A 16,585-nucleotide genomic window follows, 5' to 3' on the forward strand; every position below is an offset into this window, starting at 1 on the left:
AAGTAAATGATATTATTGCAGGGAAAGTCTGTGTGTACAGAGCTGTGCTCAAAACCTTATCTTATACACTCCACTGAGATCCAGTATTCTGGAGCCCAGGAATGGGCTAAAAGAGCACAGTGGTTTAAAAGAATGTGGTACAGGACATGTGGGTAATTTTTAGACAGATTAAGACACTTATTAAAAGAAGGGGGGGGGGTGTCTAAATTCAGATAATGTGGACAGAATTCAGATTATATGTTCACTGGACTAGCGATACATCGTCTGATAATGAATGAAAGAATCGCAGGTAAAACATCTTGTAAGTAACTGATTCAATGCAGTCTACTGGAATCAATGCCTAGTGTTAGCAAAGAATCAAGCTATTATTATGTAGATAAATATAGCCAGTTACGATTAGCAAATTAGCAAAACTTACCTAGCTTTGACATAATGGATAGAGTTTAAGCCTTTTAATCATTTTATTCAATCGTATTATAAGTCTTTCCTTATGCCAGCATATTGAAACAATTTACCGAGACATGAGAAGGTCATCAACATTCACAATTAACATTTTTCTTGATATTTTTTTCTGCATTGATTAACTTAAACTGAAAACAACTGCCATTGTTCCAGTAGATAGATAGACCATAAGTAGTTAAGTAGTTTTGGCTAAAATCTACAGAGCTGCTGAGGTGACCTGATGAATATTTTTTACTAAGGTGTGGCCACAAGATAACATTTGGAGAAGACAAGCTAAATATCTTCTTGTCATGAATTATTAGGTTGTGGCTATGTACAGTAAAGGTGCAGACGGTTATATTGGCTAGAAATAGGTGAAAATTTTGACTACTGCTTTATAATTATAGCACTGAACATGTCTTCATGCATTATTCAAGACCGTAAATGTGAAGTTTAATATCATCAATCATCTTCATGCTTAGCTTCCTGGGCTAATTCAGTTGATTTCTGCTTTCTGTCTGACTCCGGTTATAGAAAGAAAATCGCTATTGGGAAAGAGAAATCTCTGACATATACTGTTCTTTATGCGTTCATTGGTGCATAAACAGGCACGTCAAAGGTCTAGTTTGACTTGTAGCACTCTGAGTGCATGAGAAGCTGTGAGAACGACAGAGTCTGCATTCTGCATGGAAGGAGAAGCAGCTGGGCCTGATCGCCTTAGAAAGCAGCAGCCTGCAGAAAAACAGCTTGGCTCTGCACTCGGCCCATGAGAGGTGACACTGGCGATTTCCAGCCCATTAGGCAATGAGGGGAGAATGAGGCTGAGCAAGCAGGTGGAGCGTGTGTGAAGGCAGCAGTCACGGGAGGACAGCCCAAGCTGGGAGAAAATCTGCTCACAGTAAACAGTGTAAATGACAGTTAAACTCAGTCAATGTCAGGCCTCAGTGGTGAAACTATTAGTTTTGTATTAATAGCAAAAGTCACCGGAGGCTATGTTGGAGGTTCTGTAGTGTGTGTGTGTGTGTGTGTGTGTGTGTCATTCAGCAGACATACTGTATGATTCAAAGGGTCCTTAGCTAGTGATTCCTTTCTTGCTGAAGAGATATTTTGAATTTTTTCAGATGGCAAAACAATCTGTTGTAAGGTTCACCAGAAGCACAAACCAAATCTTTCAGGCTTCTAAATGTACCACTTAAAAGCAAAAAAACAAAAAAAAAACAAAAACAGTGTGTATTTATAGATCATGTGCCAAAATTCTAATAAGGCAAGAAATAAAACCATCGGTGAAGGGAAAAATGTTGTAATTTCATTCATCCGTCAATCCACCCATCAGTCCATCCATCCAACCATCCGTCCATCCTTCCATCCATCCATTCATCTATCCATCCTTCCATCGATCCCTTCATCCACCCATGTCACTAACTACTTTCTCAGAGTTTCATGGTCAGAGTTGCAGTGGTTTGGGGCCTATCCTGCAAACACTAGGCATGCCAGAGAAATACATCCTCAAGGGACATCTGTCCATCTACAGCAGGTGTGTGTGTGTATAAAACTCGATGCTCCAGGTACCACAGCTGAATGCAGACATCCCAAAATAAACCCATGGAGATGTCTTTCCATAGAGACAAAGCCTAAATGAGGAGTAATGAACAGCAAACCTGAGGCTGTGAAGAAAAGGACACCCTGACGTTTCCTCATCCCCCTAACCGCTCATTTCTTTACTCTCCGTAAACTGAAACCTAAGCCTTGTTTCTAGTGTTTGTTATTAGAATATCCTACTGTATGTTGAAAGTCATTCCCATATCTTCTGTTTCAGTAATAATGAAGCTTCATGCAGTTTAGTAGATTCAGTCACAGGTTAATTCTTATGACTGATGTTCAGCATTATTTTTTTTATCAGTACTAGATGCCTTTTGAGAACCATATGATTTTTTTTAGTATTAGATGATTTTAAGTACATGATATTTTTCAAGTACTTTTTTTAAAAGTACTTTTCAGTGCTAGTTGATTTTAAGTACTAGACAAATTAGATGATTTTTCAGAACTCTGTGATTATGCAGTACAGACTTCTCAATGTAAGATTATTATTCAGTTCAAGATGATTTTTCATTCATTTTTCATAAGTGAATTATTAGTACAAGATTATTTTCCGTCTCATTTAGTTAGAAGAGTTATAACTCCTCTAACTAAATGATTTTATAGCACTAGAATATTTTTTCAATACCAGATGGCTATTCAGTATTAGATGGTTTTTCAGTACCAGGTTATCTTTCACTGCTATGTCAGTTTGTCGTACTAGATGACTTTATAGTTCTAAACAAATTGTCAGTATTAAATTATTTTCAGTACTATTACCAGAGTGAATTTCAGTATGTTTTCAATACTAGATGAATTTTTCAGAAATAATTGATTTTATAGTATTAGAATATGTTTTTTTTTCAATACAAACCCCAATTTGCACACCCCAATGTAAAATAAAAATACAAAAACTATAAGAAATAAAAATATTTAGTGTTCCTTCATTATTTCAAGTATACCAATATAACAAAAGTGGCCATGTAAGATGTTTTCTTCTTGTTCTTGTTCTTCTTCTAATTATTATTAAATTGCTGTCTTGATGCATAACATTTCACGTGATGCTCAAAAAAACCCCAAGGGATAAAAACATTTACACTTGATGACTAGCCAATAAGAAGATCTCATAGACAGTGACAGTACTGAGGCAATCAGTTTTATTGTTTGTCTGTTTCCAGTTTAATAAAGAACAAAACACAGCAACGAGGAGTCATAAGAACACCAAATAGTGGACACATTAAATATCTCAGAGACCAAATCCAACCTCTCACATTCATCTCACAATCATCCTCAATTACTCCACAGTACATTCAAAAAATATCTCACAATTTAGCCTGCTTTAAATGAATTTATTGAAAGAAAACATTCTACAAGGCAAGCCTTTGTCAGGTGGTACTGAGACACTGGTTTAAAACTTTCCACCCAATTCATTAGGGAGAGTTTTTCAGATTGTGAGCTCTGAGGTCGGCACCAAAAAGTTCCTTCAGAACGAAAGTACAAGAAGAGATCACGTTGTACAAACCAAAAGTCAGTCAGAGGAATTAAAAACGCAACATGGATCAATAACAGCTCTAATATGTCTTTTTTTGTCTAACATGTTATAAAGAAAAACACATAGAATCCAAGAAAAAAGACAACAAGCTAATTTTAGAGAATAAGTCACTTACATGTAGAGTTTATGAACAGATACTCGGAAACAGAACATCCACAATGTGTTAGGTTATGAAGTTACTATCTGATGAATGCTAATGTTATAAAGTGTGGGTTTAAATGAGTTAAGTCTAAAACACACACACACGCACACTTGCGCACACACACACAGGGTAGCATGAACCCAAATAAAACACAACACACACAAACTGGTGCATGCTAAAAGCAAAAAGTTAAAATTTCATAGGAAAAAAAAAGATATAAAAGTGAAAAAGTGTAAAAGTGTTTTCTAATATCTTTTAGTACGAGATTAGAATGAATGAATTCTGTTCCCAGATTTGCTGCTCTCTAGCACGTATGTCTAGAAAGTGGCAAATTTTATCTGACAACGCTGTACCATTCTCCGTATTACAATTTCAAGCTTGATTAGTCAATAAGTCTAGAAATGGCTTCAATGCGCTTCTACTTTCTTCTGTTAATTTCTGAAGAAGAAACATTATAGAAGTTCACCGATATTTAAGATGTTTTCATGTTTTTTATCCGCAGTAAGCATGGCCAATACACACTGCCACTTTCTATTTTAACAAGGTCTGGAATCGCACACTTCCAATTACACACTGCCTGAATCCCATATGGCTCACAAATACACATATGCTGCACAACATAAGGTGGGATAAGAAATGCACCTCTATGGTTGGAATTTAAAAATGTACCCATTGAAAGTTTTAGGCTGGATGAGTATGTTAGAAATCTCTTGGAATTTCCACACATAAAGATCTCAAGAAGTATATAAATGATGCAAAAAAGACAAAGCACACCCAAAAAAAAAAAAAAAAAAAAAAACACCCAGCGAACGTCCGTTCTTCTAGTGAATTGAATTGAGATGAATTGTTAACGACAGACAGAGGCTACAATAACTCGAATAAGCACTCCGGACAAGCTTGGTGAGCTGAAAAGCATCTCATGATATATGATATGAGGTGGATGTGCTACGACATGCAGAAAACCTGAAAGTCTGAGGCTATAGTGAAATCTACAGTCACTAGAAAAAACTGGACTGCACTGAAACTTGACTCGTCTCTGCATAAGATTAGGTTTTGTGCTGCAAGCCATGTGATTGGTTGATTAAACAGCTGCCGGAATAAGAATGCATATACTACACACAGTATAGGGACTAAATACCAGCTGGCTATTAGACAAAGGTGTAGAAGCTGTAATTTCACACAATAACAGAGAATAAGGAACCATCTGTGATTCAGCATGTGCTGTAATGATCAAACAGGAAGGCATCTATTTCCAAGAAAGCTCCTTTAATTTAAGTCTGGCTCACATATCTGGAAAATCACCAAGCACATCACATCCCTTGGAGGTTAGTTTGCATAATGTCTACACTGTCAAATCATACGATAGACTAAGTATGTAAGTAAGTAAGTGAAAGTCTCAGTATAGCTGCAGGATATGCAAAAAATGATTAAAGCACTGTCAAAATTTTGACTTACCTCAAAGGTATACAATCTGCCAAGACAAGACTAGCGCTCAGATTTTTGTAAGAGTAAATGTACTAAGAGAATAAGACCACAGAATGATGGAGTGTATGAAGAAGAAGTACCTTATATGTGTAGATTTTTATAAAAGATCAGGATTACTCAACCCTCTGTCTCCACCTGTCCTAAAACTATGACATGATTCTGGGTTCAAAATGTCTCAGATAAATTTTAGTCAAATTACTCACTCTGGCTCATCAGCTTTTGTCGCACAATCAGGTCAACCTCCACATTTATCACAACGCTAGTCATATAACGTCAAAATTCTCATGTAAACGGTGGCTGTAAGCACCCGCTACTGTACGTGTTAGCTACATTAGTCTCACAGCAAAACTAAAGCGTTGCCGAGACTAGCTGAGAGAATATGTACAGATACGTGTATTAATACCTAGGAAAGGAATATGGCAAGGCTAATAATTGAGTCATATTTTTGAGATTAGCAGAGATTTAGAACTTTACAATGAAGTCCAAAAGTCTGAGAAGCTCGAATGAAAATGATCCTGTTTCACACTCGTTTCTAATTGAATGACTCCCTTCAGGATTTCACAGAGTTTTTATGTGAATGTTTCAGCCAAACATGCTTGATTTTGCCGCAGTTTTTTCGAAATTTTTGTTTTTTTTCTTTTTGTTTTGTTTTTTTGCTGAAAACTACTTCAAATTGGTACAATTGCGAGCACAGGATTCTTCTTTAAAACTCCTACCAGTGAAGACACATACTGTATACTGTATGTAACGGCTTCCTATGATATCTGCACTCATGTGAATCAAAGACGGATGTGGCCGAATGCGTGTTGCGATGATGTCACGCGACACGTCTCGGTTCAATTCTGTGGAAAATTTTGAAAAAATCGCAATGTTAAAGTATCGCAGAGTTTGCTTGATATGTTACAAATGATATCCCCGACTCCAATTTAAGTGGTAAGTAGAACATTCTTCAAGTTTTTTAGTACTCAGTACGTCGTTTTTTGCTTTTATGACAACCAGCACTCAAGCTAGTAATACTTTAAGATCCATTTTAGATCAAATTTGTAGTTTGATTTGATTTTCAGACTAAATATCGTTTGAACACACGCTTCAACGCAAGAGCTCAGACATGAGGAAAGTCTGACCTTTTGTACACTGCTGTTTAAACACTGAAACATTTCACATTTAAATAGGGTCCAAGAAATGGTGCAGAATCCTGATATTTAGGAGACTGGACACTTTTTTGTTTTTAGAATTTTAAAAAGCTTCTGTTAATTTTACATTTTCAGGACAAAAATCCCAGATGTTCAGTGTAGTTTCAGACTTTTGGACTCTAGAAGGATTTAAACCTGTACTTGCTTTTTCCTCATTTTTTAAGCTTTTAAAACTTTTGAAACAAGAAGGTCATTCCTTGCTATGCTTCCTGTTCTTATCTCAAACTTGTGTCGCCCAAATAAACAAATACTGCAATCTATTTCAGTGCCTTTATCCATAAAACAAAGTGCTAACTCATAAAAAATACATGCCAGGATACATTCATTATAAAGTATGTACTGTAATGTGCTAAACTGACGTGCCTTCTTTTCTTTAAGTTAACGACTTTTTAATTAACACCGCAGTTGAAAGAAAGGGTGTTAAATACTGTGATTCCAAAAGAGGAACTTAAAATAATTGTGTATTTATAGAGCTTCCTTTCTGTCTGCTGTTTCTTTTTTTGACAAAATTATGAATACTTCTCCATCTGTTTGGGGGCTGTTCTAAAAAAAAAAAAAAAAAAAAAAAACTCAACCAAAGCATTAGAAAAAAAAAAAAAGAGCAAAAGCAAAATCTTTTTTTTTTTCATCTTTACACCTATGCAGCTTTACACCCATAAGTTCTTTTTGAAAATTATGAACTCAAAAGAGAAATCATTTATTGTGACTGGGACTGATTATGTATATATATATATATAGACGTGACCAATAGTGTGATATTATGTGTGTGTAATTTTTGGGAAGTTTTGGACCACATTCATTAAAGAATTTATTATTGCACTACGAAGTGGATATACAGAAGTCTAATCAAACAGATACTAAGCAAGACCTATGAGAACATTCTGCCCCTACAACAATAATGAATACAAACGTCCTATCAAAGCATAAACCTGCTTCTTCAAATCCACAGGTTAATGACTTTCTCAGTAGAACCTGACCTGCGATCATCATTTCATCATCCAGAACTTTTCTTAAACACCCACAGTTAGGTTGTATAGTGGCACCGAAGCTAGAAGAACCAGTTTACTTTTTGAAACGAGATGGAAATGAAAATCCGAAGCGGAGAAAAACACGTACAGAGAAAGGATGAGTCAGAACACACTCTTTGAAAGAAGAGAAAGACTCTAGATTAAGAAGTGAGGGAAAAAACAAAAAGGATGCATGACCATTTCTGTCCTTGAAGGCTCTCTCACTTCCAGCAAAGGAAGTGATATCACACAGGGACCTGTGAGAGGAGAATGGCGGATCTAGTCCCGCCCCCTGTGGCCCAAGCCGTGTCTGCGGTGTCGCCGGTGCTCGCGGTGATATCTGTGATGTTGCCGGCGGTAACGATGAGACCTCCGTGCTGGGGTGGGGGAGAGAGAGAGAGAGAGAGAGAGAGAGAGAGAGAGAGAGAGAGAGAGAGAGAGAGAGAGAGGGGAAGGTGGTGAGTGTTATGAGAGCATCTGAAGATAAACAGCGGTATCAGTAACAGTTTGCAGTGGAGCGTAGGAGCTGAAGTGAAATTTTTTCAGGTTCTGACCCCTGACTCATCTTTTGCTTAGGTGTTATAAGAAATATTAACAGGAAATGATATGCAGAATTAGGGAAAAAAAATACTACGGCAATATTAGACTAAGAATGGACCAGATTTCAGAGTAAATATTTACTGCTAAATGATATGCCTGTGGATGTGTGAGGAATAAACCTCTGCAGGGCCGGTGTGCTGTTTCAGGATAATAATCATGCACTACAGGCAGATGTGATAGATTCTGACTCCCACTCACACTTAGTGCAGACGATCTTGGGTCTCTCCCAGGTGCCGTTGGGTCGGCAGCGCACCGTTGGGACGTGTCTCTGGAAGAAGCCATCAGCGCACTGGTAACGCACCACTGAGTGGATGTCGTAGTGCGCCCGCCTCCGACCAACAAGATACGTGTTTCTCACAGCAGGAGGAGTGCCACACATCACTGATAACACACACACAAGTTATACTTTAATTGTAGTTTAATAATAATAATAATAATAATAATAATAATAATAATAATGGATGACTTTAATCAGCATCAAAGTCAAGAAAAAAGATTTTTGTTACTGTTCTTTCGGAAGCTACTGAAAATCTATTGCGCTCTATGGAAATTGAAAAAAGTGTGCAAGGCATTCCAATGATTTTTCTAAAGCATAATATTGGGAATATTGGAAACTTCATGCACACGTCACAGATTTGCTTATGTAGTGGAAGAGAGGGCTGGACTACCAGGTGCTGACAATGGACAAGAAAACATCTTCAAGTTGGCCGACGACTCTCTGGTGAAAAAGACATCTTACAAACGTCTCTGCAATTAGCCCACATTATTCTGTTAGCGTTGCCACTTCACGTGCATTTGACATTGGTCATCGGTTAGACATTTGGTTAGTGTTCCATTTGAGATGATACGACCCTTCCATGCTAGACGACAGAATACATAGTTCATATTGTAAGTGCATAGAGTGTGGTATGTCATTTGGGACGCAACTTATGATCCTGAAAACCCCCCAGGATGTTCCGCCTACACGCGACTAAAAGTATGTTTGCTACTAAAAGTATGTTTGTAGAATAAAAAAATTGTAGTATCATAGTAAGTGCACAAAGAAACTTGAGTTATAATGTATCACCAAAATGTTTGTTCCAAATATACACTGTACTGTCCCAATGGAACTTTAAAGCAGAAACTAGTTCAGCATGATCAGACAGTGTCTCACCTGTGCCCTTCTTGCAGATGTAGGGCAGGTTGTAGTTACAAGGCACATCGTTCCACTTGCCGTCCTCTCGAGAGATCATCACCACACAATCTTCTCCACCTGCAAAGAAATTATCCGGCTGGTTCTCACGCCAGTTCTCATAAACCTGTTACAGCAGAGAGACACAGACGTCTAATGGTCAGAGATTATACTGTGACTGGACAGGGTTTGGAGAGATCTGATCTTTTCTAATCTGATCTGTCAGTGTAACGGGCAGTGAGACGCAGGATGCAAGGGAGTAAACTTTGAGCGTATCTGAGTATTAAAATCAAGGTCTATATAGGGTCAAACATAGGCAGGTGATTTCAAGAATAATCTAGTGTTTTAAAACAGGCAAAAAAAAAAAACTAGGTAAGCCAAGCTTGGACATAAAGTAACAATAATGCATGAAATGTTTTGGTACAACAGGGACCAGGGTATACAGTGACTAAATATCAAGGTGAACACAATAGTTCAACGCATGTCGATAACAAACCATTGACAGGACTGGTGTAGAGTCAGGAATAGATCAAAAACCAATACAAATAAAAACACAAATAAAAGAAAGAAACTATGACAGTCAGAGTGAGCGAAGACAAATTAGACTCTGGTCACAGTGAGGATGGAAACAGACTCTAGACTCTAGTTTAGAATAAGCATGGACAAATCTGATTTGTGGGCAGTCTGATTGGTTAGTATGAGCATGGAGATATTAGTCTGATTGGTTAGTATGAGATTGGGGAAATTAGTCTGATTGGTTAGTATGAGATTGGAAAAATCAGAATCTGATTGGTTGGAATGAGCATGGAGAAATCTGAGTCTGACTGCTAAGTATAAGCGTGGAGAAATCTGAGTCTGACTGCTAAGTATAAGCGTGGAGAAATCAGAGTCTGATTTGGTAAAATGAGATTTTAGAAACCAGAGTCTGGTAAGTATGTGTTTAAAGAGAAATCAGAGTCTGATTCATTAGAATGAGATTGGAGAAATTTGAGTCTAATTTAGATGATGAGATCAGAGTCTGATTGGCCAAAGTGACTCAATACTAGTCAAATAGGCTCAAGGGAGATCAGACTGCAATGGGTCAGTCATGAGAGATCAGACTTTGACTTGTGAGAATGACGCCAGTTCAGACATATCAAAAGAATTCAGCTAAAGCTAAAAGCAAGCTCATTCTCAAAGCACTCACCAGGTCCATGTTGTCAGTCCACTGGAAATCTTCCTCCACTGTTCTGTCGTTCAGCCCAATCCACACGTTTTCATGACCCAGGCCTGCCAGATGGAGTTGAACATGTTAGCCATCATTAAGCACAGCAATAATCCATGAGACACGAGCAGTCGGTATCCGGCATCAATGCTAGCTTGACATTTTAAAGGCCTCACCATTGAGGAAGTCCTGCTCCATGCTGGATGTGACGCTGGTCAGATGGCCGCTGAGCTCTCTACAGTCCTTCTCGGCATCCTCCCAGGTGTGCCGGCGGCTGAAAAGTTTGTAGCAGTGACCGTGGAACTTCTTCCAGCCATGTTCACAACCTTCAGTGTCTACAAAAGAGAGAAACACAGAGGTAGAGACCAAGAGAGAGGTTTAAAACACGCTACAGCACAATGAAGTGTTTTTCTGTGCGTTAAACGACAAGAACAGATTCACTGGTCTAATCTGGAACACTCACAGAGGTAAGACGGAAAGCTATCGAACAAAAACAAAAATAAATAAATAATCATTTAAATGTCGTTGTATGAACCTGAACCATTCTGATGAAAAGATGCAACAACAACAACAACATTATAATGACATTATCACCACATTTGCCACTTTTCTACAGACGAACAAAAGCTGTCTGTCTGTTTCGGTTTCCCTGAGTGTTCGTTTGCATGACGATGTCTCCTGTCACAAATATACCACCAATATCACTAACACACACTGCTAGCTCTAGCTGATCCCAACATTCAGATTTCAGCTTCCCCTACTGAACGCATGTAACTGGAACATCTGGAAACATCAGATGCTCCAGCTGCTTGATGCGATGCCGAGGTTCTAGATCATTTCTTCTGCTGCTGTGACTCGGCTTTCCTTTCGGTCCTGTCTGATTCATCCTGATGCTCAGAGCTTTAAACTTTTGCTACTGTGCACTCATATAAAAAAGTATTTTAAATATACTTGTCCAGTAGATCCTTCTACAAAAATGGTTTTATGGCGAACTTTTGGAGAGCAATGAACCTCTTAGATGAAAACACTTCACTTTATCTCGATGTAAATAACGCTGCGAGATGTTCGGAAGTGACATGTTTATGAAATCATTTTAGAAAAGAAGAAATAGTTCATGAAATACTTCAAAACGAAAGGAAAGAAACACTTCAGTAAGAGGGAGAAGTTTCGCTGATATTTACTATAAACAATATTTTCATAACACAATGTAGTATTTGTTGAAATAAATGTATCCTGTAATTTATTATTATTAATTCTACTATACTACTACTACTAGTACTACTAATGATAATTATAATAAATTATAATAAATAAAAAAGATACACTCGGATACAAAGAAGCCAAATGAACAAATGAAAACAACAGCCCTATATACTGTACAGAACCGATTTTAGGTTCCATACACTTTTGGATTTTTTTCCCATTCATGCCATAGCAGAACTATTTTAATTTCTATTTTAAAAAAATATTTTAAACAAAATATTTTTTTAGTAAATGGTTCTTCAAATAAGCCTTTTTATCTTAGTGCCATAAAGAATAGAATAAAGAATCTTTTTCCACTACGAAGAACAATGGATCCATGGATGTTAAAGATTCCACAGAGAACCATCCACCCTGAAACAGAACCATTGAAGAACCTATCTGTTTAAGAATGGGTCCAGTCAAACATGGAAACCCTAAAACATTTGCACTTCGGCGAGGTGGTTCATTCGCAATCTCAGCTTGGTTTCAGTAGTTAATCTGTTCTACACTCTGTAGCATTGTACTGTACACGTCTACTGTAATGATTTATAATCCTACGATCTCCTATCATCCACAAGAGTTTCCTTTGGTGTCTGGTTCTTCTCAAGGGTTCTTTATGATACTAAATTGAATGTTGGATCTGTGTCAATTCCAGTTTGGTGCTGAAAAGTCCAGGACATGTTGCCTACAGTTTCCAAAATGTCATTGGCCTAAGGGTGTTATAACCTAGTCATAAAATTGTCCAGTCAAGTGAGGAACTTTTTAAAGCAGCATGTTCTAGCAGCATTTTAATATCTAAGGTCTGAATTGTCCGAGCAATAAATCTCCTTATAAATGTGCTGACATCGATCAGTCACGCATCTGAGCTAATAGGATTGCCATTGACAAAAATGCGTTTCCGTGACATTCTGCTTTCTTTGCTAGCCTTTTGTAATCAATCACCTTAACCGAGTTAGAGCAGGATGCTTTAACAGAGTTACAGCAACATGAAACCTTTATGTGTGAAATCGTCTGCGTGTGAGACAGACACAGAGACAGGAAGACGGCATGTGCAACGCTCAAACGCTAAGCACATGGTCACCGGTTTCTGCTGCACGGCGTGTGAGTGCAATGAGGGACCTGCGATTAGAAGCGCACCGGGTGCTAATTAAGACCCCATCAGTACAAAGGCACGCTGTGAATTCTAATGAAGCTCTGCATCATTTCGTCTTCACCACCCTGATGCAGCTCGAGACACTCACGCTACTAACTCACATCACTGGACTCCCAGCTCAATGTTTCAGTATCATTTGTTTAATGGACCTTTGTGGAGTGAAATATCCAGGACACTGGAATGAGCGAAGGGATAAAAGATCGATGTGTTTTGCTTCTTTCGTATCACCGCAATTTATAGAGTGTTAACGGTGTTCATTTATTAAACACTAACCTCCTAAGTAACTAAGTAAATAAGTAATAGTTACACTTAACATTTTGGAACATCTCTGAGAAAGGTTAGTACTTTATAGCAGCTAGAAGAAGTTGTTCTCTCAAAACAAGAAGTTATTCTCTGTCATGGAGAATTTCCTGTATCACAAAACTAAGCACATTAACCACAGACACAGGAGACTCCTTCTCTAAAAAAGCTTTTGTTTCCTCCTCACCAAATCACATATTTTGATAAAAATCCATTCCTGTAGATATTCCACCATACATGTTTTTATAAAACGGCTGTTACTATAGAAACGATAAAGGATTTGAACAAGCGCATTATTATAAATTTGTTTGAGAGCTGATGTTATAGAATTTTACTAAACACCCATTGACCAATCAGATTTGAGAACAGATTCAACAGCACTGTATACAGTTTCATCTCCTTTATCATAGATAAAGCCTTTACATTATAGCACAGTGAAATTCTTTCTTTACATATCCCATCGTTGGCGGTTGGGTTCAGACATAATACAGCACCCTGGAGCAGAGAGGGTTAAGGGCCTTGCTCAAGGGCCCAACAGTGGCAGCTTGGCAGTGCTGTGGCTTGAACACCAATCCTTTAATCAACAAACCAGAGCCATAACCACTTGATCCAACACAGCCTTCTGATCACTACAAAGATCAGTTTGTAGAGATTGAAAAGTTTACCATCACAAGGTCGTGCCCAAGTGTGTGATCTCCCTCAAACTCTCCTGTTAGCATCGTTACATCATCTTTATCCTGATCCACAACAGCTGCATTATTACAATTCATAAATCATTGTTAGTGTGTATATCTGTTTGTGTGTGCGCTCGTATACGTATATGTATATATGTGTGTACATGTGCCTCCGGAGGATTCAAGAATTGAATTGTTGCGAGAGTGTAAAGCTGTTGAGATTAATGGCTGTGTGGACGGTGGGGAGCTGGAGATGAATGTCACACAGACTACAGAGTCAGCCAGCCCTGTAACAGCCACGACCCTAGCAAGCGTTTCAGATTAATACCATCCCCGAAATGTTTTCATAATGCAGAGAGCGGGTATTAAAATTCTGGATAATGCATTATCGTGCGTCAACCTTATTGACTCATGCGAGGTGCTGTTAAGTGCAGTGGCCCAGAGGTGCACGAAACAACATTAGCCCGAATGAAACACTTCTGAGTGTGCAGCGTTTTGAGGAAACAATCAAGCGCTTACAGCTATGCAATTAAGTGAGAAGGCGGCAACATAAATCAAAAGGAAACACCACCAAAGTTGCTTAGAACAAAAGTAATCCAGACCACTAGGGGCAGCGCAGTGAAATGGTGGTGTTTTTTTTAATGTTTTTTTTTTCTTGTCATGTTTGTGTTTCGTCAAGTTTGTGTTGTCTGCTAATATTATGCTATTGAGCACTGTATGAGCACTGTTTTTTTTTCTTTCTGGACTTTGAAGCTTTGAAAATTGTATTTATTTATAGAAATATTAAGAGATTTCACTGAGAAATATTACATATAAATTTTTTAAAACATTTTTGTGGTAAAATATTGTAACTAGCACAAAGAAATGAAAAGTCCATATAAATAAATAAATAAATAAATAAATAAATAAATAAAGGTTCGAAATAAACTATACAAACAAAACAGATTCTCGCATCATAATTTTTATTTATTTATTTAAATGAATATTTTCATTTCCCCCATTTTTCCTCCCCCAGTTTGGACCATTGCTGGAACCATATCATATGTACAGTAGATCATACATCTTCCAGCTCTGAAGACTAACACCTGCTACCACTGAGACACCTGAAGCAAACCTCCTACTGCATCACTGGCAGAATAAAACACTCCTTCGCAGAAAAGTAACACTTTCTTTAGTTTTCATTATGACCACTAACACTGACATTCATTTTAATCTCAAAATGCAACCTTTTTTATGGTGTTTCATCAAACCTTGCTAAGGGAGGTGGGAAATAATGTTTGACTGCACATGCTGAGACACCAAGGAGTGTCAGTAGTTCAAGTTCATAACTGACTACAGCTGCATTACTAAAGCCCTGAACTGAGCATTCTGAGGTAAAATACTACAATATATGCATGGATAAACAAATACAGTTAACTGTTTTTACCAGTGCACTGGCGTTCCATTCTACTGGCATAATGGAAATCGACTTTTTCAATCGGTATAAACAAATGAATTATTTTATCAATAAAAAAATTAGTCAGGACTCAGGAGATGTGCGTTTTCCCTCTGTTGATAATCTTACATAGAATTTTAGTGGTTGAAGATAAACGCCTTCAGATTTTAGCTGTTTATGAACAAGTCCTTGGGACTCAGAGAGCAGAAATGGATTTAAGATCAACTTACTTTGAAGGTTAGCAAAAAAGGGACTTTTTTGGAACTTTTCTATGAATATTTTGCCGCTCGTAGGATAAAAGAAAAACAGAAATACTGCTGAAAAACTACAAGTCCGGAGTGTCTACTATGATATGAGTCATTAAGCAGCACTGTGCAGTGAGACATAACAAAGATATTCAATGCGGAACACAGACACAACAAAGACAGGCGTAAATTCTATTTATTATTATTATTGGTGTCTGGGAAAATAAAAAAAACCTGCACATTTTCTGATTTGCGTATGTATAATGAGATCATGGTGCTTTCTTATGGTTGTGACTGCACTATTTTGTGTGTGTGTGTGTGTGTGTGTGTGTGTGTGTGTGTGTGTGTGTGTGTGTGTGTGTGTGTGTGTGTGATAAGAAATTCAGCTATGATCTTCTACCTTTCTCACACATGTCTCCACTGTAGCTGGGTAAACACAGGCAGATGAAGGAGTCCACTTTATCGATGCAGGTTCCTCCGTTCTCACATGGGTTGGACAGACAGTCATCTACATCTACAAGAAAACAGAAGTAAAAATGTTAGTCTTAGTATAAGTGCTAGTGTGTGTTAACATCAGTATTGGAATCCTGTGAGATCGAACATAGCTGCAGACACGGGATGTTTTAATCATCAAGTACAACAGCACAACATCTACTTCTGGCTTCCAAGGTTAATAAATCTGCAGAGGTAACTTTAATTTTCCATTCAAGACCTTTTATAAATGCATGTATGATTTGACCATTCCAGTGCTTGCAGAGTGAGACTGAATTGCATGAGCTGCAGTTTTTTACTAACATTTGATTTTATAACTTGGCAAGAAATCTCATCGCTTTAGGGAAAATACTTTACTACCAACTTGTGAGATTTATATCCAGACCCCAGTAACTTGCCTCCTGGTTCTTCTTTGTTCAGTCGAGCATGAACGAGAGTCTTTTTTCCTTAAACTCATAAACCATCTAATCGTCATCATTAACACACACAATGTAAAGTGTTTAACTCTTTAATCAACCTCATATCCCAAGGGGAACCATGTTGCTTTTGGAGACCAAAAAAAAAACAAGGCAGGTAAAAATGTAGTTTTTTTTTTTAAAAAAAAAAAGCATGTCTTAATTGACATTTTAGCCTAAAGAGCCATTTTAATTAAACTTATAGCCAGAATTAACACC

General features: G+C 37.7%; 1 protein-coding gene across 2 annotated transcripts in view; it reads right to left on the reverse strand.

The window, feature by feature from the left end:
* Nucleotides 1-6,936: 6,936 nt before the first annotated feature.
* The window catches only part of ncana (neurocan a), a 72,930-nt gene continuing 63,281 nt past the window's right edge, over nt 6,937-16,585 (reverse strand). For both annotated transcript variants that reach the window (XM_027150424.2, XM_027150425.2), the window contains exons 10-15: nt 15,820-15,933; nt 10,547-10,705; nt 10,353-10,435; nt 9,149-9,293; nt 8,194-8,376; nt 6,937-7,772 (exon numbers count right to left, since the gene is read on the reverse strand). In XM_027150424.2, coding sequence (XP_027006225.2) covers nt 7,675-7,772; nt 8,194-8,376; nt 9,149-9,293; nt 10,353-10,435; nt 10,547-10,705; nt 15,820-15,933 — 782 coding nt within the window. In that variant the 3' untranslated portion in view covers nt 6,937-7,674. The remainder of the gene's footprint in view (nt 7,773-8,193; nt 8,377-9,148; nt 9,294-10,352; nt 10,436-10,546; nt 10,706-15,819; nt 15,934-16,585) is intronic.

Source organism: Tachysurus fulvidraco, chromosome 22 (assembly GCF_022655615.1).
Source record: "Tachysurus fulvidraco isolate hzauxx_2018 chromosome 22, HZAU_PFXX_2.0, whole genome shotgun sequence".
Classification (NCBI taxonomy): Eukaryota; Metazoa; Chordata; class Actinopteri; order Siluriformes; family Bagridae; genus Tachysurus; species Tachysurus fulvidraco.